Source organism: Peromyscus eremicus, chromosome 15, assembly GCF_949786415.1.
Source record: "Peromyscus eremicus chromosome 15, PerEre_H2_v1, whole genome shotgun sequence".
In the NCBI taxonomy this organism is placed as follows: Eukaryota; Metazoa; Chordata; class Mammalia; order Rodentia; family Cricetidae; genus Peromyscus; species Peromyscus eremicus.
Genome location: NC_081431.1, coordinates 56,743,174 through 56,765,528, shown reverse-complemented (window position 1 = coordinate 56,765,528; position 22,355 = coordinate 56,743,174). Strand labels below are relative to the sequence as shown.

Genomic DNA, 22,355 nt, shown 5'->3' with positions numbered 1-22,355 from the left:
GGCGAGAGGAGGCTGGAAGAAGCGACCCAAAGATCAGAAGCAGAAAGCAAAAACCAGTGTCCTCTCAGCTCATCACTGAGCCACACCTGGGAGCCAGGAGGAAGAAGAGAAAGAGAAGGGTATTCATCTACCTAAGCCACTCCAGTGGGGAGCAGTGAGATTCTACCCAAAGGATAGCTCGTTCGAGGCAGGAGACTCATCACAGGCAGGGCCTCCTTCTGAACTTCCTACCTCCTAGCCCAAAGCACCAAGTTGATGGGAAAGACAGGTATCAACCCTGCAGATGCCCGAAAGGGGATCCCAGCTGAGAAAAGCCTGAGTCTGTGAGGAAGGGACCTTGGGCTGAGGCCCCAAAAGCCCAGCCCTGGGGGAAGTGACACCTTCTGGGGACTTGGCTGCCACACCAGCTGTCTGTTGTACTAGGGGAGGATCCTGGGAACCCTGGTCACCTCATTACAAATGGTGACAGACAGCTCCATCTGCTCAGGCCTGATAGGGGGTGGGCTCTGGGAAAAATCAGAGGGGGGGGGGGGAGGGAGAATAATGTGTAGTGTATATGTGCTGTGTGTTTTCGTGCATGCTGTTTGCCAAGAAAACATGTTCTGTGGCCTGAGAGCCATACTTGTCCCAAGACAGAATTCAAAACAGCCAGAATAAACAGCTCCAATTCAAACAGCTACTTCTCAAAGTCTGGAGACCCATGTGCCAGAGACCTTTCTCTTGGCTGTGGAGGGTGTCATGGTCATACTTTAGTTTTCAGAAGTGGGAAAATTTCCCTTTCCAGGAATATGTGTTTGAGTCATGTTAAGGCTGATTTCCGTTCCTGACATACAAACTAAGGGAAGGCCTTGCCTGTCCGTCAGAACTGCAACGCCAGCCCTACCCTGCCCTGTTCACATGCACCTCCTGGTCGCTGAAAATGTAGCTGATGGCACTGAGGAACTAGTTTGTAGTTTTATTTGGTTTTCATTATAATTCAAACGGCCACTCATGGTGAGTGGCTACTGGTCAGACTACACAAGAACAGGGTTGTCATCCAGCTACACATGAGACTCTCCTGGTGTGCACTGAAACCAGGCCTGTTCCATAGTCACTAGCTTCGTTGGCCTGGTGGCCCCCAGCAGTGACACACATACTATATAACTCTCTAGATGAATCTGACATGCAGCCAGGATCGAGGCCAGTGGTGCAGGGAGCCGAGTGCTGGGACCAATCTCCCTGCAGGCACACGGAAGCCCAATGATTGCTTCCTTCATTGACCCAGGGCTCCCAAGACGGGCATCTCATGAAATGTGGCCAGGGAAAAGATAGCCACTCCCATATACCCAAACCACCGAGGAGCCAGGCCACTGAGATGCGAGCCTTGATCCTGGTCCCAGTCCTGAGTCGAGGGACACATGGTGGGAAGAGGGATCTCCAGTGTCCCCCACTCCCTGGAAGCTGGACCCTTGGGAGGGCATCAACCCTGGTTACAGGGGATGGGGGGAATCTACTCATAACTGTGAGCATGTGTTTCCCAGTATGTCCTTAGCAAGGATGTTCCCTGGACCACATAACCCAGACCCAGGGAGAACCCAAGCCCTTGTCCCCCATAGATGCGTCCCAAAAATGAGATGGGACCTGTCTCTGTCCAGGCTCCCCTCCCCTCTTACTCCCTTGCCCAGGCCTCTTGCCTCATGATTCCCTTAGAGCTTCATCCTCGCTCCCACCCACTCTCTGCCCCAACTGCAGCCACGTGAGGTCTCCATCCCTTGCCTGTCTTTTTCTCTCTTTTAACTCTCCTTGTGTCTGTCCTTTCTGACAGCTCTCTTCACCTCCCTCCCATGTGTTTCTCTCCCCTTTCCTCCCCTCCCCTCCCCTCCCCTCGTCTCTTTTCTCCACAGACTTTCCTGGCCTCCAGCGGGGGACTGTATTGCCTGGGTGGAGGCTGCGGGAACGTTGTAATTTTCAGGCCGCATGAGCCTGTTCGCCCTGCCCTGCAGCTTGCATTGCTGAGCTGGCTGCATGGATCGCATGGGGTTCCTTTCCCTAGAGCAGGCCCAGTGAGGGTTGGGGTTTGGGTAGAGGTGGGGGGCTCTGTGGTAGAGTATGCATGGATGTAGTGGCTACCTTAGAGCCCTGAGGAATGGACCGAGGATTCTCCCCATACCTTCTCTGTAGATAAGAGCACCTCCGTGACAGTTTAGCAGGCACAGAGAACAGGGCCCAAACTGGCACACAGGGAACAGGACTCAAGCTGGTACAAGGGCAGGAGCTTGCCCAACTTACAACACTCAAGAGTAGGGTGGGGCAAGGGGGAGTGACCACGCTGAGTGTCCGGCAAACAGCTTGGTAAAGCTACTGGATGCTTCTGAAGACATTACGGGCCACCAGATACTTAGCTTAGTGCCGGTTTACAGAGAAGGAGAGATGAACAGGACGCCAGCAGTGGGCCTTGCTGCAGCCTCACCCCAGAAAGAATCCCTGCTCTGCTCCCAAGCACTGGCCTACTACATAGCTTGGAGCCTACATCCAACCCTCTGGAGACACACGGCCCCAGAGCCCCGCATCCCAGGATGGTCCAAGGCTATGAGACAACAGGGTCTGTGAAGTGGGGCTGGAATCCTCCCACTATGAATATCTCACACACACACACACACACACACACACACACACACACACACCACCACCACCACCACCACCACCCGCGCGTGCACTGCATTTCCTGCCTGCCCTGCCCCTTTACCTTGGAGTGGCTCCCCCAGACTGACCTCTGGGGCTGCTGCCCCACAGGACCCAGATGAGAGTGCCCGCATCTCCAGTGCCTTCTTCCGCCTGTTCCGGGTCATGAGACTGATCAAGCTGCTGAGCCGGGCAGAGGGTGTGCGCACCCTGCTGTGGACATTCATCAAGTCCTTCCAGGTGCGAGCGCCCAGCCCAACAGGCCAAGACCAGGGATCCAGGAAACTGACCCAGGGATGCCACTAGTCCAAGGTGGGGTCCCAGAGTTCCAGAGCCAGGCAGGTCCCTGGTGAGCCAAGGGAGGGCAGGCTGCAGGACCCGGGGCTGTGGTTCTGTGGCCCTTGGAGCAGGCAGGTGAAACACTTAGCTGATGCTGCATCCTCTTCCCCACAGGCCCTGCCGTACGTGGCCTTGCTCATTGTCATGCTCTTCTTCATCTACGCAGTCATCGGCATGCAGGTGAGAGGCAGGTGGGCCCAGGCCAAAGGGTGAGTCCTAACTAAGCTGGAGGGTTTGTCTGTGGACCCAGAAAGGCCTATGCTAGAGGAGTATTCAGCTGAATACTGAACTTCCCTGCCTCCCACATCCCAGGAGCCAAGGAGTCAGCTCCAAGCTGAGAGGGGAGGAAGAACTGAGTCCTAGATGCTCCGTGTTATGAGCCAGGGTGTAGCCCAGGAGAGACCCTAGCGCGTGGTGCCCTTCAGGGAGCAGACCTGGTGTCTAAAGCCTTAGCTGGAGGCCTTAGCCCAGAAACCCTCCCCATATCTTGACTCATCTAGTGCTTGCTGTAGAGAAATTGCCTTTTGTTTGGTGTGATAGGAAGAATGTTACAGGACCCAGGAAAGAATCCAATGTGTTTGGCTTCCGATCTGACATGGCCCCAAGTGAAAGGCACCGGGGAGAAATAAGGGTGAGGGTAGGAAGCAGGTCATGCAGACGTGGCGGGAGACTGAAGAGACGAAGAGGCGCTTGCTTGTATCCTGGTCCTCTGTGCTTTGCAGATGTTCGGAAAGATCGCCATGGTGGACGGGACACAGATTAACCGGAACAACAACTTCCAGACTTTCCCTCAAGCCGTGTTGCTGCTCTTCAGGCATGAGTCCCTGGTGTTGCTGGGGTCCCCCCTTTGCACTCCAGGGGTCCCCCCTCTGCACTCCTCCAAGCAGTGCCGGCCCCACACAGGCCCTGCACTAGAGGAGTCCCCTGCCTGACTTGATACCCAGTTGTCACCGTTACGAAAACCTTGCATTGATGTTTGGCACTGAATTCCTCCTGAGTGGAACACTGCCTATTTTACCCCATGGAAGGAGAGTTCAGAGGTCAAATTCCCTCTCAAAAATTGCTGAGGCCTCAGTGACCCTTGACATTGATCGATGACACTCACTTTTGCGGTGGCAGTCGTCATGTGTAAAAGCCACCCCACTCCAAGAGGGGTCTTTTCTGAGGCCCAGCTCTACTTTCTGCCCTGCAAAAAGGTGGAGCAGAGGGGCTGCCGAGAAGAGGGGTCACTGTGACCAAGCTTGTAGGGATCCTACCCCTGGGGAGGAGCCTAGTTCTGTTCCCCGCTCCCGGCTGACGTTCCCGAGGACCAAGCCCACGTATATAGGCCAACGCACAGCGTCTCTCCCCTGCTCAGGTGTGCCACAGGAGAAGCCTGGCAAGAGATCCTGCTGGCCTGCAGCTACGGGAAGCTGTGTGACCCGGAGTCAGACTACGCCCCGGGCGAGGAGTACACGTGTGGCACCAACTTTGCCTACTACTACTTCATCAGCTTCTACATGCTCTGCGCCTTCCTGGTGAGCACGGAGTCGGCAAGCTCCAGCCGGGGCGGGGTTTGATTTGAGGGGGTAAGGTTGGGTGGAGCCTATCACCTCCTACAGGGGGACACCTCAGGGACACTGGAAACTCTTGTTAGGACTGTCCGTTATTCTGATCCTTTGGGGTGTCTGTGTTTTGTGAGATCTTTCTTGCTCCAACCAGGCTGCAAGATGTTTTCACTGTGTGCACAGTGAGCTTACTATATATAGTATATACATCACATATACAGTTTGCAATCAAGAGGACTGAAATGAGGCTAGCTCCCAGTAGGGAGAGGCTCCCAGTGGAGACATTTAACCCTAACTGTTCCTCAGCACAGAAAGATGTTGAGTCAAAAGACAACAGACACTCTGGAAACGAGTCAAGAGGTCCTTGTTCGGGTCAGAAACAGCATGAAGTCACTTGGGGGTGGCAGGGCTGTCTGTGAGGAAGGCATCCCCTGGGTCCCCTCATACGGGCGCTCCTTTTTCTTCCTTATGTTCACCCCCAAACCTTTGGATGTCTAACGTTTGCCAGGCACAGAGACAGGTGAGGAGGTAGGAACCGTGAACAAGACCTAGTCCTGGCTCTGATGGAGTGAGTCCGTATGTGGGCAGGCCTGGCGGTTCAAAGGACCCCCAGGGTAGACAGAAAAAGGCTGGCATGGTGAGAGGGGCATGGGCCAGGCCAGAAGAGGCAGAATAGCTCTCAGAAATCAGAATGACTCCCCAAGAGGTGCCCTACCTTGGTTTTAGCGAATGGTCACAAGCACCTGGGCAGAGCTCATGCCAGGCAAGAAGAGAAGTTCATCCTCACTTGCGTGTGGAATGTGGAGTGTGCCGGCGGGCTGGCATGAGGAAGGAGCCCATGCCTAGTCTGCCTCTGTCCCCCCACCCCACCCCGACCCCAGTCACTGCCTCACCTGCCTGTGCTGTGGGAGCCTGTATCTTTTTGCAGATCATTAACCTCTTCGTGGCTGTCATCATGGACAACTTTGACTACCTCACAAGGGACTGGTCCATTCTGGGCCCTCACCACCTGGATGAGTTCAAGGCCATCTGGGCCGAGTATGACCCGGAAGCTAAGTGAGTCTTTGTGGGCAGTGCTGGGTGCTTACCAAACTGCCCACCCTTTCATCCTAGCATTCCCTCGAGAAACTATCTGTTCTCCCTTAATCCACCCAAGGTTCCATGGGGAATCAGCATGTCTCAGAGTTGGAAGGGATTCCCTCTGAGGAGAAACCCCCTGACTTTCTGAGGAAATGCTCACCAAGCTTCTAGTTGTCCACTTAGTACTCGGGAGTAAGGAGTAGGGCTCTCAGTACCTCACCAGGAGCTCCAGGCCTGGCTGCTCACTCTGGGCTCTGCTCACCGGCTGTATTGGAGATCGATTACAATGCAGAGTCCCAGGCCCCACTCACACTGTCTGAGTTAGAGTCCTCATTACCCTTAGCCTGCTCCTCGGGCCATCTGCCTGCACCTTAAAGCCTGCGGGGGGAGCACTTCTCTCTTACTTCTCTTGGTAGAAGAAGTAGTAAGATCACGTTTGCTAAACGTGTCCCAGTTATCAGGTTTAAATACTACATGTATTGGCTCATCCAGTTCTTCTGACAACCTAAGGCACATGCCCTCTGCTCACCGTAGTCTCACAAATGAGCACATGAAGGTGCAGAGAAATTAAATTGTCCTGCGTCCCACAGTAAGTGGCGGCACCAAAATTCAAGGTGAGTCTGTCCAGAGTCCCTGGCAACTGTCCTTTAAAACACTTCCAACGGGAACATTAAAGACTACTGGGGGGAGGGGGCGCTGGAGAGATGGCTCAGTGGTTAGGAGCACAGGCTGTTCTTCCAGAGGACCCAAGTTCGGTTCCCAGCACCCATGTCAGATGACCCACAACGGTCTGTAACTCTAGCTCCAAGAGGTCAGTCACCCTCTCCTGACCTCCATGGTTACCTGAACACATGTAGTATTCACTCACACAGACAGGCAGGCAGACAGACAGACAGACAGACACACACACACACACACACACACACACACACACACACACGCACGCACACGCACGCGCACACACACACACACACACACACTTTTTTTTTAAATTTACTTGCTTCTATCACTACCCCATAGTACTAACTTGAGCCTGGGAGCTGGGATGTAGCTCAGTGATAGATGCTTGCTGGTCATGTGAGAGACCCTGGGCTCAATCCCAAGTATACATATGGGCCTGTGTGTGCTTGTGTGTGTGTGTGTGTGTGTGTGTGTGTGTGTGTGTATGTATGTATGTATGTATGTATACTCAGCACCTAGGATACAGACAATATGGGGGTCTCTGCAAATGCCGCAGCCAGCAGAGTATCGATCTGTGTGAGGCAAGAAGGAAATCCAGTTCAACGCAACTCAGTAGCTGGTATTGGTTCTAACTTCAGAGTCTGACGCCAGGCAGTTTATTTTAGCCATATTTAAATACAGTACAATTTGGAAAAAAGTTTCCTAGTGTAATACAATCCTGTGTGCACAGTAAAGCATAATTACATCGAAACTCTTCTCAAAGTCCACATCACTTCTTCCACGAAGATGGGTTCTATAGACAGGCTGCATGTGCTATCTTAAAGGTCTAGGGGGAGATCTGGGCAGATCATACAGATAGTGCAAAGGTCATCTAGACTATTAGTCACCTTCAGTCCTAGTTGTGGGAGTTTGGAGAAGCCAGGTCTGGCCTGGCCCTACAGATACTACAAGGGCCACCTAGGCTATCAGCCACCTCCATTCCCAGCCTTCTGGGCAGAAAACGGGTTATACATCTTTTTCTTTGAAAAGACAACCCTGTGTGCTTAACATCCCTGGTTTCTTAGTGCTTATCTGGGAGCACAAGGACCTCTGTGCTCCCAACAAGACAGAAGTCTCATTGCTTTCCCAGCCAGCTCTGAGGACAAGGCAGTCCATAAAACATCCCAAATGAATGCTCCTAGGGCAGCACTCTGTTACTGCCAGGGCCTTGGGCATGTACTCACCTGACTTTCCTGGTTGCTCTGTTTGGGGCCTATTCTGGAGGTCATGGTCACACTGCAGTTGTGTTCCCAGTTCTGGAGGGGTCTCTGAAGTGGGCCACCACTCCCTTGGTTTATTAGTACAACCCCAGAGCCCCCCCCCCCCCTTCCAGCTTGACCAGCACCTAAGGATGGCCTTAGCACGAAGGAAATAAAATCCAGATCCCCTGCGCTAGAGGACAGCTCCCTGAAAGAAAGCATGTATCTGCCCAAAATGGAGAGCCCCATTCTGTAGTGGGCACCCCTGAACCCAAACCTCTTCTCTTCTTTTGAAAGGCTTTGGGGGTGGGGGCATCTGAGAAGAGGTGAGGGAGGCAGAGGCAGGAGTGAATGTGACCAAAACACGTTGTATGAAATTTACAAAGAACTACCAAAATGTATTTAAAATAATACACTAGGCTCCTAGGCCTTTTAAACGAGCTTTAAAACCAGGAAATGTTCCTGGCCCCCGGGCTTCCTTCCCTCCTTTTCCACTCTCTGGGTAGAGAGCAGGGGTGTTCTGGGTGACATTCCTGGATCTACTAGCCTGGGTGTCCTCCCACAGGGGCAGAATCAAGCACCTGGATGTGGTGACCTTGCTGAGGAGGATCCAGCCCCCTCTGGGCTTCGGGAAGTTCTGCCCACACAGGGTAGCATGTAAGGTAATCTGCGAGGCTAAGCAACTGTGGCTCGGGGGATCAAAATCAACAGGTGCTGTGGCGCTAGGCGGCCAGAGAGAGCCTGCTGGAACGAGGCATCTTACAGCAGTGATTTCCTGGGTCACTACGTCAGTCAGATGACCACTGCCGTAACAAATAGTTGGGACAAATAACTTAGAGAGAGAAAGAGGCCATTTTAGTTCCCAGTTTAGGGATTCCAATCCGTAGATCAGGCAAACTCACTGCATTTAGGCCTCTGGTTGGAGGGGCTGGTGCAACATGCCATGGTAGGAGCCATGATGGAGCAAACCCACTCATCTCATGGCCAAGACCCAAAGGGAAAGAAATCCTGTGCCTCAGTGACCCAAAGCTGCCCCCCTGGCCCACCCTTTACAGTTTATACTATCTCCCAGCAGCACCACCCTAGGGTGCAAACTTTTTTTTTTTTTTTTTTTTTTTGGTTTTTCGAGACAGGGTTTCTCTGTGTAGCTTTGCGCCTTTCCTGGAACTCACTTGGTAGCCCAGGCTGGCCTCGAACTCACAGAGATCCGCCTGGCTCTGCCTCCCGAGTGCTGGGATTAAAGGCGTGCGCCACCACCGCCCGGCCGCAAACTTTTAACACATGGGCCATGGTAGACATTCTAGGTCCTACAGCAGTTTCCAAGTCCCTTGCTGCTGACCTCAGGTCTCATGGATGCACTCTAGTCAGCCCACACCACAGCCCTTATAACCATCCCTTCCCATCCCACCTGGGTGAGGATGACCTGATGAGCTGGGCCTGGTCCCAGTACATCAGTGAGTCCTTCCTCTCCATGCACAGAGGCTGGTGGGCATGAACATGCCCCTGAACAGCGACGGCACAGTCACCTTCAATGCCACACTCTTCGCCCTGGTACGCACAGCCCTCAAGATCAAGACAGAAGGTGAGAGCCTGCTCACGATGCCCCTTTCTCTTCGAGGGTGGGTTCTGACACAGATTCCCAGAAATGTGGACAGAGGGAAGCCAGGCCATGGTCACCAACTGCTTGTGCCCTTCAGGTCATGCAGGGAGTCTGAGGCTGCTCTGCCTGGCAAGCTCACTATGGCTCCATCTCAGGTTCCTCAGCTCTGTCAGGCCCAGAGGCATGACGGTGATCACTCAGGGCTGGGGTCGCCCTGAGTGGTTCCAGGTGTGACAGAGGTAGAACTCAGTCCTGGGCAGGCATGAGAGCCCACACTTGACTCCACTAAACCTCTAGGCCCCTAAACCAGGAATACAGACACGGGAGGAGCAGGATTAAAAGCAGGGTTGAGGCAGGGTTCCAGGGCCTTTGGGGCCATCCCCCTATCTGGGCCAATGAAGTCCGAGGCAGCTATGGACAGACAAGAAGAGGGGAGCCAGGATCCAGGGAGGAGCAGGTTAGGGTAGCGGGAGGACTGCTTGGGACCCTGGGACAGACTGGAGAATGTAGAGACTTGATGTATTGACAGAGAGAAAGGGAGATGATGGCCTACCAAATTAACCAGTCTGATCATTGTGAGCCAAGACCCATAGGGAGTCAGTACAGCACCCAGGGGTCGGGCTGCCTCGTCCTCATCCCAATGTCAGCACAGAGCACAGCAGCTACCCCAAAAGAACACTGAGCCAGAGTGTGCGGAACTAAGGGCAGCTGGGGAAACTTGGTCAAGTTCGGTCACTTCAGGGCCGCGCCTACCTTTCTCATGCCTGCCCCAGGCAACTTCGAACAAGCTAACGAGGAGCTGAGAGCCATCATCAAAAAGATCTGGAAAAGAACCAGCATGAAGCTCCTGGACCAAGTCATTCCTCCCATAGGAGGTGAGTGCTGCCTGGGGAGACCAGAGTCCAGGGCAGACACAGGAAGGTTGAGAGGCTTCCTCAGGAAGTCCCTGAGGAGTCTGGCATCTAGAGACTGTGAATACTGTGAGTCTCTAACAGGGCATCCATTCAGGGCGAAAGGTGCCCGTTCACCACCTCAGCAGGATGGGCCGAGCGTCTGAGCCTGCTGCCCCCAGCTTTCCCTTCCGAATCCAGTGAGACTCCCACTGGCCTTCACTACCTCCCTTCTGGCCGTCTACAGATGACGAGGTGACGGTGGGGAAGTTCTATGCCACATTCCTCATCCAGGAACACTTCCGCAAGTTCATGAAGCGCCAGGAGGAGTATTACGGGTATCGACCCAAAAAGGACACGGTTCAGATACAGGTAAGCCCACCTAGGTGGGTTCCTAGGGACAACCCTGCTGAACTAGGTTCTTCTCTGGTCCGTCATCAACGGTCAGACATGGAAGCAAAGAGAAGGGACCTGGATGAACAGAATGAGAAGATAGTTCAAGGCTGGAGAGATAGCTCAGCCATTAAAGGCTAGGCTCGCCGGGCGGTAGTGGCGCACGCCTTTAATCCCAGCACTCGGGAGGCAGAGCCAGGTGGATCTCTGTGAGTTCGAGGCCAGCCTGGGCTACCAAGTGAACTCCAGGAAAGATGCAAAACTACACAGAGAAACCCTGTCTCGAAAAACAAAACAAAACAACAACAACAAAAAAAAAGGCTAGGCTCACAACCAAAAATATAAGAGAAGATAGTTCAGTTCTGACCATGATGGAGGGTGTTTTGGCCTCAAAAATAGATCTGGGAGCTCCTCGTCTCTCAGCGACTAGACCAAAGAAAATCCGATTTCTTCAAAAGAGAGACCTCTAGCCAGAGCAGTGGTTTCCAAGAAAAGCAGACCCTGCCCCACCCAGGGGTCTGCTCCACTGAGTCTGAGAAGAAATGTTTTGAACTGTTTGTTTTATCTCATTGGGCTTTTGACTGCTTTTTCTGTGTTCATTATAATGCCCATGATTCAAACATTCAAAAGTAGGCATGTAGGACTGGAGAGATGGCTCAGTGGTTAACAGATCGTTCTGCTCCAAAGGTGGACCTGAGTTCAGTTCCCTGTACCTGCATGGCTCTCAACCATCTGTAACTCAAGTTCCAGAAGATCTGATGCCCCCTTCTGGCCTCTTTGGGCACTACACACACGTGCACAGACATAATACTCAGGCAAAACACCCATACGCATAAAGTTAAATAAATCTTTAAAAACAAAACGCACACACATCTGGGCTATATATTCAGTAACATATTTGAATTGCCCTGGTGGTTTTGAAATAACTTTATACTTTACACAATTGCAATGTTTTCTATGAGCTGTTTGAGAATAACTCTCACATGACACTCCATCATCTCAGAATACTTTAGTGTGAATTTCCAGAAAGCGTGGCATTGCCCTGCATAATTCTCCCACATAGCCACAGTGCAACCACTGAAACTGGGAAGTGAGTGTTGATGCATAACTGTACTCTACCCCTCACCTCCTTCAAGTTTTACCTGCTGCCCTAATGATGTCCTTTACAGGAAAAGTATCCAACTCAGAATCCATACACCTTGCATGCACGCCATCTTGCCTTGGCATCTTGCTTTCTGGAATCACTTGGCAGTCTTTCCTTAATGTGGCCTTTGACCCTTTTGGGGACACAGACCATGTTGTCTCTCTGGTTGGGCTGGTCTGATGTTTCCTCACACTAGATAGAAAATGTGCGTTTTGGGTAAGAATGTCCCAGACATGATACTGTGTCCTCTTTGAAATTATCAGGTGACACTCATTTTGATGTGTTCTATTAGTTGTGATATGACATTTTGTTGGCCAAAAAACACATGCCAATAAAGAGAGGCTTGGATGAGAGGGGTACAAAGTCTCTACCCCGTAGAGACTTTTCAGAATGCAGACTGTCTCACCAGGCCACAGCAGGACCACAGGGGCCTCATAGTCCTGTGATATTGACCCAGGATGGAGAACAGGATTCAGGAGGGCTATGGCTGCAGGGATTCAGAACAGGCGGGGGCAGGGAAGGCATTTCTGGTCTCCACTCCTGAACTGCGGGTCATCTGTCCCTTCACCATCCCTAGGCTGGATTGCGGACCATAGAGGAAGAGGCAGCTCCTGAGATCCACCGCGCCATCTCAGGAGACCTGACAGCAGAGGAGGAGCTGGAGAGAGCCATGGTGGAGGCTGCCATGGAGGAGGGGATATTCCGGGTGAGTGAGGGCCATGACTCACTTCTGAGGGACCAGACATAGTAAGGAGCAATAAAGAGAAGGACTGGAAGCCAGGCTGCACAGGAGATGAGGATACCACCTACACCTTGACACCCACATCTTTTGGGGCTCAGAATCTATGACCCAAAAGTATTAAATATGATACACCCTTTCCTACGTTATTGACAAATTCTTATCTAATTCCATCTCCTGAGGATCTGTTTCTACTCAGGCTAGTTCCTGATTCTTACTTCTGTGGAGAGTTGCAACCCATTGGAATTGAAGATTCTTCTTGGACACCCCATTAAACTCTATTAGGTTTCCACAAAATGGTGTCCCAAAGAGATGACATGCAATGTCCCGTATCACCTGATTAGAGGGGAGCTGGAACACAGTTCTGCAGACTTCCAATTCAGTGTGCCATGTGTTCATGGGTGTGCTACCTGTATGGTTCCTTAGGTGCATCCTGTCTGTCCATCCAATTTAGACTTTGCTGAGGGGTGGCAACCATGATCCAGTATCACCTTTCAGTCCATTTTCTTCTGGCCTTACAGATTCGTCTTCCAATGCCATTGCTTTCTCCTAGCACCATCACCCCAGGGTGACAGCCGACCCCCAACCCCATGTGCTCTGTATCCTCATACCCAGTCACTGCTTTCAGTATTCCCACTCTCCCCCTTGCCTCTAGAGGACCGGAGGCTTGTTTGGTCAAGTGGACAACTTCCTGGAAAGGACCAACTCCCTGCCCCCTGTCATGGCCAACCAGAGACCCCTCCAGTTTGCTGAGATAGAGATGGAAGAATTGGAGTCGCCTGTCTTCTTGGAGGACTTCCCTCATAACCCAGGCACCCATCCTCTGGCTCGCGCCAATACCAACAATGCCAATGCCAATGTTGCCTGTGGCAACAGCAACCATGGAAACAGTCCAGTGTTTTCCAGGTAACAGTGGTAACTTCCAGCTGTGGGTATACGCATTCTGAGATAGGCTTGAGTGGAAAGGAGGCACCATGAAGTGTGTAGAATGTCCTTTGTTTTCTGTGCGCCCTTGGGGACCACTCTGCACCCCTAACACAAGAGGCAAACCCTGACTGAAGAGGCGTCTTTGGCCAGCAGGGGGCAGCCTCTTGTCAGCGTTGACCGCAAACCCGAGCTAGCCTTTCTGTGGTTCTCAGTAGGGAGGCGCTGAAATGTATTGGTCACACAGTAATGTTTAATAAAGGGCCTCCAGCAGCAGCACAGGCGGTAGGAAATTCTGGATGATAAGGTCAGTTCCTGGATTTGGGCAGTTCCCATCTCACTAATCCCAGGCTGTGATTGAAATGTCATAAAATACAGCCAGGTGGGAGCAGAGAAGCTTCACCATGGAACAGGCCAGGTGAGTGGTGGTCTCTTTGGGCAGGACAGGGCAGGCACCAACTGAGCAGCTACGTCCCCTGGTCAGGCCTGCCCACACCTCACTCCAATCCAAAGAGGCCTCTTGAGTGCAGCCCAGAATGCTCGACCCATGTCTTTAGGTCAGTCACCATGGTGCTAGGTAGTGTGGATACACAGAAGCATCAGACCTGGCCTCTGTTTTCAGAGTGTGTGTTGTGTGGTATGATTGAGACCAGTTAGGACCAGTTAGGAAATACAGAAGAGTTACTGATGTCCATAGGCTGGCCCAGAGTGATTCTCAGCTTCAGTTGCACAGGAGAAACATCTGGGAGCCTTCAGAACGGCCAGTGTCTACGGTGGGTCACACACAATGGTCTTTACAGTGTGCCAAGTGAGCCTATGTGTAGTCAGGGTTGAGAATTAGCATCTTAAGAGTTCTAAGGTGATACAGAATGTGAGAAGGGTAGAGGAGCACTGAGCAAGAGTGGAGGCAGCCATGAGTTTGGCTTGCTCCCCCAGAGTCAAGGACAGATAGAGTCAAGCGCTGGCAGAATCAGCCCTGGAGTGAAGGCCACTTGCAGTCTGCCAGGATGCTCACTGGTACCTCAGCGAAAGGGTTCCAGCCTGCTCTGCTTCTATTCCAGCATCCGCTACGAAAGGGAGTTCCTGGAAGAGGCAGACGTACCTGCTCCCAGAGAAGGACCCTTCAGTCAGCCCTGCAGGGGCTCTGGTCAGTCCCTTCTGTGACTAAGAAGCTGGGCCTTCTCTTGGGGGTGGGGGTAAGGGTGCCCTCTTTCCTTAGAGCCTGGGAGAGCCACTTAGCACCTTTATGATGGGATGGGCACTAGCTGAGCCCTGGGAGGGAGAGCGTTATTACCAGTCTGAGGGAGGCTCCAGAATGCTGGAGTGCAGTAGCAATCGGGGTACTTCCCTGCTCTCCCACACACTGTAACATGCATGCACATAGCCACACTGAAGAAGAGCTTGCTGGTGAGTATGGCCCTAGGCCTCTTCCAGACCATAAGGACAAGGCACTGGGCAAGGAGAGGTGGGCCACTTCTGCCTGACCTGGAGCTGGTTAGGCTTCAACATGTGTCTCTCCTCTAGACTACCTTCCGAAGCTGGCCAAGAAAGGCTTAGCCCACCAGGAGTCAGCAGTCCCACTGACCTTGCCTTGCCTTGCCCACAGGACCTCACAGCAAGCCCCATGAGGACAAATCGAAAGGACTAGTGACCCAGAGAGAGATGCCTGGAGGCCAGGTGCCTCCTTCCCCATGCCAGGTACCAAAGGCAAAGGCCTGGGAGGATGTGCCAATAGACGCCACCTGGCCTGACGTTAGGAGTGGGGTTCTGGCAAAGGAAGGGCCTTGTAGGTAGCAGTTCGTCCATCACAGAAGGATCCTGTGTTCCTGCATCCTCCCCAGGCTGTAGGTCTTGGTTGAGACTCCCTTGGATGAGCTGTGGGCTCCGGTCTATCAGTTGGCTCTAGTGTATCTGTTCGGGGGGGATCTTTGCTTCTGTGTGTTTGGAACAGTGCCTCCAGGCAGAGCGTCCTGTGCAGGAGGAGAGTAAGGGCTCCGTGCCAGGGTCCCTGGAAACACCCCACAGCAGGAACTTCGAGGAGAGCGTTCCCAGGAACTCAGCTCGCAGGTCCACAGCTCCAGCTACTGCCTTCCTGATCCAGGAGGTGAGGTGGGGCTGGGACAGAGCAGCAGGCCACAAACGAGGGGTGACCTGGTGGCAGTCTGTCATGGGGAGAGGGTAGGCGCAACAGTGGAGGGCCCCAGAAGGCAGTTCTCTTGGAAGACCCACCCAGTCTCCTGTTCCTCCCTGTAGGCCCTGGTTCAAGGAGGACTAGACTCCTTAGCAGCAGATGCTAACTTCGTCATAGCAACAGGCCAGGCCCTGGCGGATGCCTGCCAGATGGAGCCAGAGGAAGTAGAGGTGGCAGCAACCGAGCTGCTGAAGCGAGAATCCCCAGAGGGCAGGGCCATGCCCTGGGAGGCTTGAGCCTCGGGTCCTGCCTGGGCAGTCCAAACCAGCGCCGGGATTCTCAGAATACACTTATTCCTCCCAGGTGTGAGGCCTACCCAGAATGCCACAGCTTAGAACTGCCATGACCAAGGGCCAGGGGACGCTGGAATGGAGAAGGGCTAGCCCAGCCCAGCAGCCTCCCCGCCCTCAGTAGCCAGCTGTGTGGACTGAGCCGCAGTGGTCAGGAACCACCTCAACCAGGCAGGAGGCCATAGGTGGGCAGGTCGGGCCCTTCTCCTCACCAGCCGGAAGCAGGGTTTGGCAGAGCTTCTGATGTCGTTCACAAAGGCCTGATGGGTGCCAGAGTCCGTCTGTCACAAAGCCACTCCAACCAGCTGGACATTAAAGTCTCCAGGCCTGACACCGGCACCGGCCTTCTGCTTGTCATTATATTATTATTATTATTATTATTATTATTATTATTATTATTTGTTCAGGACATTCTGGACTCCCTCTACCCTCTTCCTCAGAAAGCGTGGGCCTTGCAGAAGAGTCCCAGGCCGTCTCCACTTTCCCTCTGATGGTATTAGAAGCAGTGCCACACCCTGGTTTACACCACGGCCAGCCTTTTTTGAAGCTGTGGCCCTGTGACTTCAGCCAGAGTCCATTGCCAACGCCAAGGCCAGTCTCAGAGGCAGTGGTTTATGGCTGTGGTTATCACAGATTTGTGTTTCCATGGCTCCTCTTCCATACCACCCAACAATAACTCAACAGCTGCTGTCTGCCAACCAAATGCCTCCTGGGCACCCTTTCCAACCGCCATCTCCTGCCGAGGGCTTCCCCTGCATTTGGAAGGCACTTTCCCACAAAAGCCACTCAGTTCTCACCATAGTCACCGTCGAGATGAGAAAATGGAAGTGAGGCAAGATAACAAGACATACCTGTAGTGGATAGCTAAAGCAAGGCAAAGAGGGAACTGCCCTGCGGTGTCTTTTCCCCTTCACAGGGCACTCCTTCCTTCTGCCCATGCCTTCCTCAAGTGTGGGCCAAGTGCCTGCTCCATGGCTGTTGCTGTGGTAACAAGGCTGGCCTGCTGTGCAGCCTCCTGGTGAACCACCTCCCACCACCACCCCACCACCCCACCCCAACCCACCACCACCCCACCACCACCCCGCCATCCGCAGTGGGCTTCTGAGTTTCTGGGGCCTGCCCCATGATGCACATAGCACGGGGCAGAGGTGACACTTGGTGACCTGTGCATCCGGGCCCCAGCCCCAGCTAGGCCCCAAAGCTTCCTGATGTCCTGTCAGTCCAGCAGTTTCAACTCCCCCCTTTCCTCCTACTGCCTGGTCAGTGAAGCAGTTTCAACTCCCCCCACCCCCTTTCCTCAAACCTCAGCACCAAGAGCTTGCCTCGTCCACCTCACTGATAAGCAGACACCACAGGTCCTGACCTCAGGTCTTCTAGCTGCACTGATCTACCTACCCCCTCCTTTCTTCTTGCCCTAGTAAAAACGGGGTCTTTGCTCCAGGCAAATCCTTTTTCCGCCCCAGCCATTCCACACTCGCCCTGTCTCTGCACTGGATCCTGTTTGTATCATCTTCCAAGTGTGGCTCGGATCTACCAGACACCACCCTCTCGTGGGTGAGGGTCCTGCTCACCCGAAAGGGGCCATACTTGCCCGTGAGCTCCAGTGTGCCTCTCGCTAGAATCTTCCTGAGCCGTCTGCCCCACTGACCTCGAACCATCCCTCAGACCCCTGTTTCGCTGTCATTTCCCCTGGACACTGCCAAACTGTTAGAGCCTGGCTCCCAAGTGTCCACAACTGTCTTTCCCGTTCCAGAAGGGATCGTAGCCTTGCTATATCTGCATTTTACCCCAGCCAGAGGCTAAGTTCCCCGAAAGCTGGAGCTGTGCCCACCTTGTTCACAGCTACCCCTCCAGGCCCCAGGACTCTACCGTCCACCAGAGGTGGAAGCTGCTTGCTAACTAGGTGTTACCAAGAGCCAGGAAGTATAGATGCTACCTGCTCAGGGTCACCAGCTCGGCCACCTTGGTTATCCATCTAAGCTAGGGACAGGTGAGAGGAAAAAAAAAAAAAAAAAAACTCTGTCATATCAGGCATGGTGGCTCACACCTTTAATCCCAGCACTTGGTAGGCAGAGGCAGAACAGCCAGGGCTACATTGGGATTCTGTCTTAAAAAAAAAAAAAAAAAAAAAAAAAAAAAAAAAAACCTTCTTTCTCCAAATGTGCCATTCACACTGTAGCCTCCAGGATGGAGGAAGTTCCTAACCCACCCACGGGTGCTTACCCTGTCTCCCAGTCACCTGACTCATGTGTCTAGTGAGGTAAGATGCAGCCTACATAAACATGCTTCTTTTGCCATAAAATACTATCAAAAGGCGCTGTGCTCAGAGGAAGGAGCTGGGTATCTCGAACAGCACTTATGACATACAGAACACTAACCATGTAGCGGGTCTTGTCTCAGTAGTTTTGCTTATGTATTCACATATTTAGTCTTCTTAGCAATCAAAAAAAGATATCATTATCTTCATTTCAAAACCACGACACAGAGAGGGACCTTAGCTAAGTCCGTGCACCTAACAAGAGGCCACAAAGGGAACTAAACCTGGGCAGTTTGGTGTCATACTCACTTTCTTAACTGACACACTATTTGTCAAATCTATGCTCTCCTCTGAGGCTGACTGGCAGATACAAATGTACGCATGGGCTCTGAGAAACTTTGAAGTTCTTCATGCGTTTGAAAAGTTCAAGCAATTTCCTCCGCGATACACACGTATCTAATTCATCGTGGGCAGGTCCCATCCTCTGCCCAGCTTCGGTTTACCTAATGAGTGGTTTTCTAACAGGGCAGCCAGACTGCTCAAATAAAGCCCATGAGGAAAGGATGGTGGCGGAAGGGAGCTGAGGAGTGGGCAGGTTGCAGAGGGGACAGATGTCCCCTCAGAAGGACCACCTAACAGTACCGTGGGGGCGGGAGGGTCTCCCTTCTGTCACTGGGCGGCACCTCTCAGCTCCTGACAATTCTATGCAGATTTGGAACCCAGCTGCTGGGTGGGGACTGTGCCAGAAGGGGCAGGAGTGCCCCTGGTAGAAGGGGTGGGCACAAGATGATTACAAAGACTGTAGAGATGAGGAGAACCTCTTCCATCTGGAAGGTGCAAAGCTCAGACAGAGCTTCCCTGGAAAGGCCAGAAAAAGTGGGCCCAAGTCCCGTCCCATCAAAGCCAGGAGAACGCTGGGCTCCGGCCCCGGGCCTTCATAGGGCCTGCTCTGGACAGGGCTGCCAGGATTTCTTTATTTGTTGTGGGGCCTTGTACATGCTAAGAAAGTGATCTACCACTGAACCACATGCCAGTCCATTACCTGGTGTTTGCAAAGGAGAGAAAGGCCCCTATTGCTGTGTTAGAGCAATCCTGGGGTCCAGATTCCAAGAGAACTGAGTCCTACTCCCTGACCATGCTACGTCACATGAGGGTCAGGGATTTCACATTGCTCTCTAAGTCTATTCCTGCTCAACCTTAGGGTATAGATGTAACCATGTAAGGGCCTGTGTCCTAGTTAGGGTTTCTATTCCTGTGATGAAACACCATGGCCAAAGCAACTTGGGGAGGAAAGGGTTTATTTGGCTTATGCTTCCACATCACTTCCAAATCATCCTTAATGGCAGTCAGGACAGGAACTCAGACAGGGCAGGAACCTGGAGGCAGGAGCTGATGCAGGGACCACAGAGGGATGCTGCTGACCAGGTTGCCCTGCCCTGGTTTTTGGTAATAAGTAGTCATTTTTTTTCTATCAGATGCTGAGTGTGAGGGCCAGATCTCTCAGATGGGAGAAGCTGACTTGAAGGGGACCATCCTGAGCTTTTAGGGGAAGCTGAGCAGGGATGGCCCGCTTCAGCACCAGGCTAGTTCCCTTACAGGTCCTCAGAGCTCTCATGACCATCTTGGATGTGTGTTGAGGCTGACTCCTGCTTCAGAGCAATGTCGGAGACTTTGATCCACCTGGTGTTTCACAGAGTGGTCCCTGCTCTCCTGGCATCTCTGATCTCAGTCACATGTGACTCTTGCCGTGGGGCTGACAGTTCAAGAATGCTAAGTGACACCCTCTCCACAGAATGTTCTGGACCCAGGCCTTTGTCACAAAGCCATTTACACCTCTTCTGACTCCCCAAAATGGCTTGGGTGGGAGCTCACCAAGATGGGCATCCTGCGCAAAGCATTCTGATTGTTCTGTTTAGATTTGATTTTTTTGAGACAAGGTCTGGCTGTGCTGCGCTTCCCGGCTTCAAACTCAAGTCTCCTGAGGGCTGGGCTGCAGGCATGTTCCTGGCTCTCCATCTCCTCTAAGTGAGGGAAGGCAAAGACTCAGAGAAACAACAGGGGATTTAATGTTAGCCAAGGCCTGCCCCCAGGACCCACCTCTCCTCTTGGCTAGCACAAGGGTCCCCCACATCAGCCCAGGAGTAGGGAGCTGGGACACAGGAGATAGGTCTCTTCCTCTGGGCTTTTGCTTTTTCTTTCTTCCTTCCTTCCTTCCTTTCTTTCTTTCTTTCTTTTTTTTTTTTTAAGAGACAGGGTTTGTCTGTGTAGCCCTGGCTGTCCTAGAACTCACTCTGTAAACCAGGCTGGCCTTGAACTCAGAGATCTGCCTGCCTTTGTCTCTCGGGTGCTGGGATTGAAGGCGTGCACCACCACCACCTAGCCCTCTGGGCTTTTTCTAATTTGGGTTATGACTTATGAAGTCTTTGCTCCACCCAGTCTGAGCCTTTCATTTGGATCCTCCAACTTATTTTGGAGATTACAGAGAGGAGGAAAAAAGAAAAAAAGAAAAAAGAAAAGGTCTTTTCATACTTCTCTGCACCCTCCCTTGACCTTGTTGACACTCTGCTTAAAGCATGTATCTCTTGCGTCCACTGGTTCAAGTTTCAGAAAACATGGAGCTAAGGAAGGACACGGGCAAACTTTTGAAGAGTGATATCACCTCAGACCTATGAGATCCAGCATATACTGCCTAGGGACTGGCATCCACCACTGTCCAGTAGCATCCTCAGGCTGGCTACTTTTCTGGAGAGCTGGCACGTTCAAGGTTAACCTAGAGTGTAAAATGTTAAGTGCTTCTGTGCTGGCAATTTGCTGGGTAGGGCCTGGCCCAGACACATGTCTACCAGAGCCAAGGAAATGATGCGTCCGGGGAGACCGACAATCAATAACTCAAGGACAAGAGTGGCCTTTGTGGGCCTCATCAGAAAGGAGAGTGCTGTCAACAGGGGAGGGCTAGGTCCCTCTTGGAAGCTTGTTTGCTCATCCCCAGATCTAGAGAGTTCATCTGTTTTGTTTTGTTTTTCCCCTTCCCTCACCCGGCTTGCCCTGACTGACCTCCTGAAGCTCTTCTCCTTGTCTCTCCAGTCTTATGCCACATTTTCTGCATTTCCTACTTCCCTGTCACTGCCCCCCGCGGGGGGGGGGGGGATAGGGGACTCTCTTTGAACCCCTATACCATGTGGTGCAGGGGAGAGAGGTCCTCAGGGGTTGAGGTCTGCCTCTATGACCCCAGATAAATCATAGTCACTCTGCACCTCTGTGCAAAGAGGAAATCTAAGTAAATTACCTTTTAAAAATAGCTACATTGGGCTGGAGAGCGGGCTCCACTGGTAAAGTGCTTGCATAAGCCTGAAGACTTGAGTTCAGATTCCCAGCACCCGCGTAAAGAGCCGGTACCGGAGCACATGTAGATGATCCCAGCTCAGGGGCAGGATAGGAAATGGGGGATGGTGGAAACAGGTGGATCCCCATGGCTCACCAGCTGAACTCGCCTAGCCAAATGGATGATCTCAGTTCAACGAGAGACTCCGTCTCAAAAAGGGTGGTGAGCAATTAAGGAAGATACCAGATGATGATCTTTGTCCTCCACACACAAAGCAGCTTTGTTGAGGTAAAATTAACAGAGTAAATTGCACCTATCCAGCACATACAACAGTTTGCTTTGCCTTGAGAAATGCATATACCCGTCAGATCATCTTTACCTTACACATACACTGATCACCCAGACACTTTCTTTGTGTCCCTCTGTAGCCCCTCTTGGCCTTTTTAAAAGGTTTTTTGCACCCTGATAGGCCTCTTCACCGACGCAGCAGTCCAAATCAAACCAAATCAGACCGAATTTTTTTTTTTTTTTTAAAGTCCCAGCTTAATGGGTAAAGTGTTCTCAGGTGATTCTCCAGCATAAAACCACGTGTCTGTTTTCTGGGATGCAGCTTAAATGCCCTGTGGGGGTGGTCTTGAGCCTCTCTGGAGGAGGAGCTGTGTTTGGCGGGTTTGGGGAAAGAGATGGGGGAGGGGTGTAGCTAGAGTTTTCCTGCCTGGCCCACAGTCAGGGCAAATCTCTCTCACCTGCCAGTCCCACAGCCTCTCAGACCCGACCAAGTAAACACAGAGACTTATGTTGCTTTCAAACTGTATGGCCGTGGCAGGCTTCTTGCTAACTGTTCTTACAGCTTAAATTAATCCATTTCCTTTAATCTATGCCTTGCCACATGGCTCGTGGCTTACCGGCATCTTCACAAGCTGTTCCTCATCGTGGTGGCTGGCAGTGTCTCTCTGACTCAGCCTTCCACTTCCCAGCTTTATTCTCCTCCTTGCCCCGCCTATACTTCCTGCCTAGCCAACGGCCAATCAGTGTTTTATTGATTAATTAACAACACAT

At 52.3% G+C, this 22,355-nt stretch overlaps 1 protein-coding gene across 3 annotated transcripts in view; it reads left to right on the top strand.

Annotated features, from left to right (window-relative positions):
- Positions 1-16,056, top strand: part of Cacna1s (calcium voltage-gated channel subunit alpha1 S) — a 66,835-nt gene extending 50,779 nt beyond the window's left edge. Inside the window, exons 29-44 of one of the 3 annotated variants that reach the window (XM_059280297.1) lie at positions 1,884-1,940; positions 2,773-2,901; positions 3,115-3,180; positions 3,723-3,814; positions 4,358-4,517; positions 5,476-5,603; positions 8,112-8,208; positions 9,026-9,128; positions 9,920-10,021; positions 10,284-10,408; positions 12,151-12,279; positions 12,968-13,218; positions 14,298-14,383; positions 14,843-14,934; positions 15,188-15,340; positions 15,490-16,056. In XM_059280297.1, the coding sequence (XP_059136280.1) occupies positions 1,884-1,940; positions 2,773-2,901; positions 3,115-3,180; positions 3,723-3,814; positions 4,358-4,517; positions 5,476-5,603; positions 8,112-8,208; positions 9,026-9,128; positions 9,920-10,021; positions 10,284-10,408; positions 12,151-12,279; positions 12,968-13,218; positions 14,298-14,383; positions 14,843-14,934; positions 15,188-15,340; positions 15,490-15,663 (1,944 nt within the window). In that variant the 3' untranslated portion in view covers positions 15,664-16,056. Of the gene's footprint in view, positions 1-1,883; positions 1,941-2,772; positions 2,902-3,114; positions 3,181-3,722; positions 3,815-4,357; positions 4,518-5,475; positions 5,604-8,111; positions 8,209-9,025; positions 9,129-9,919; positions 10,022-10,283; positions 10,409-12,150; positions 12,280-12,967; positions 13,219-14,297; positions 14,384-14,842; positions 14,950-15,187; positions 15,341-15,489 lie in introns of all 3 variants that reach the window. The other 2 variants (XM_059280296.1, XM_059280298.1) reach the window with 2 other exon arrangements.
- Positions 16,057-22,355: the final 6,299 nt, after the last annotated feature.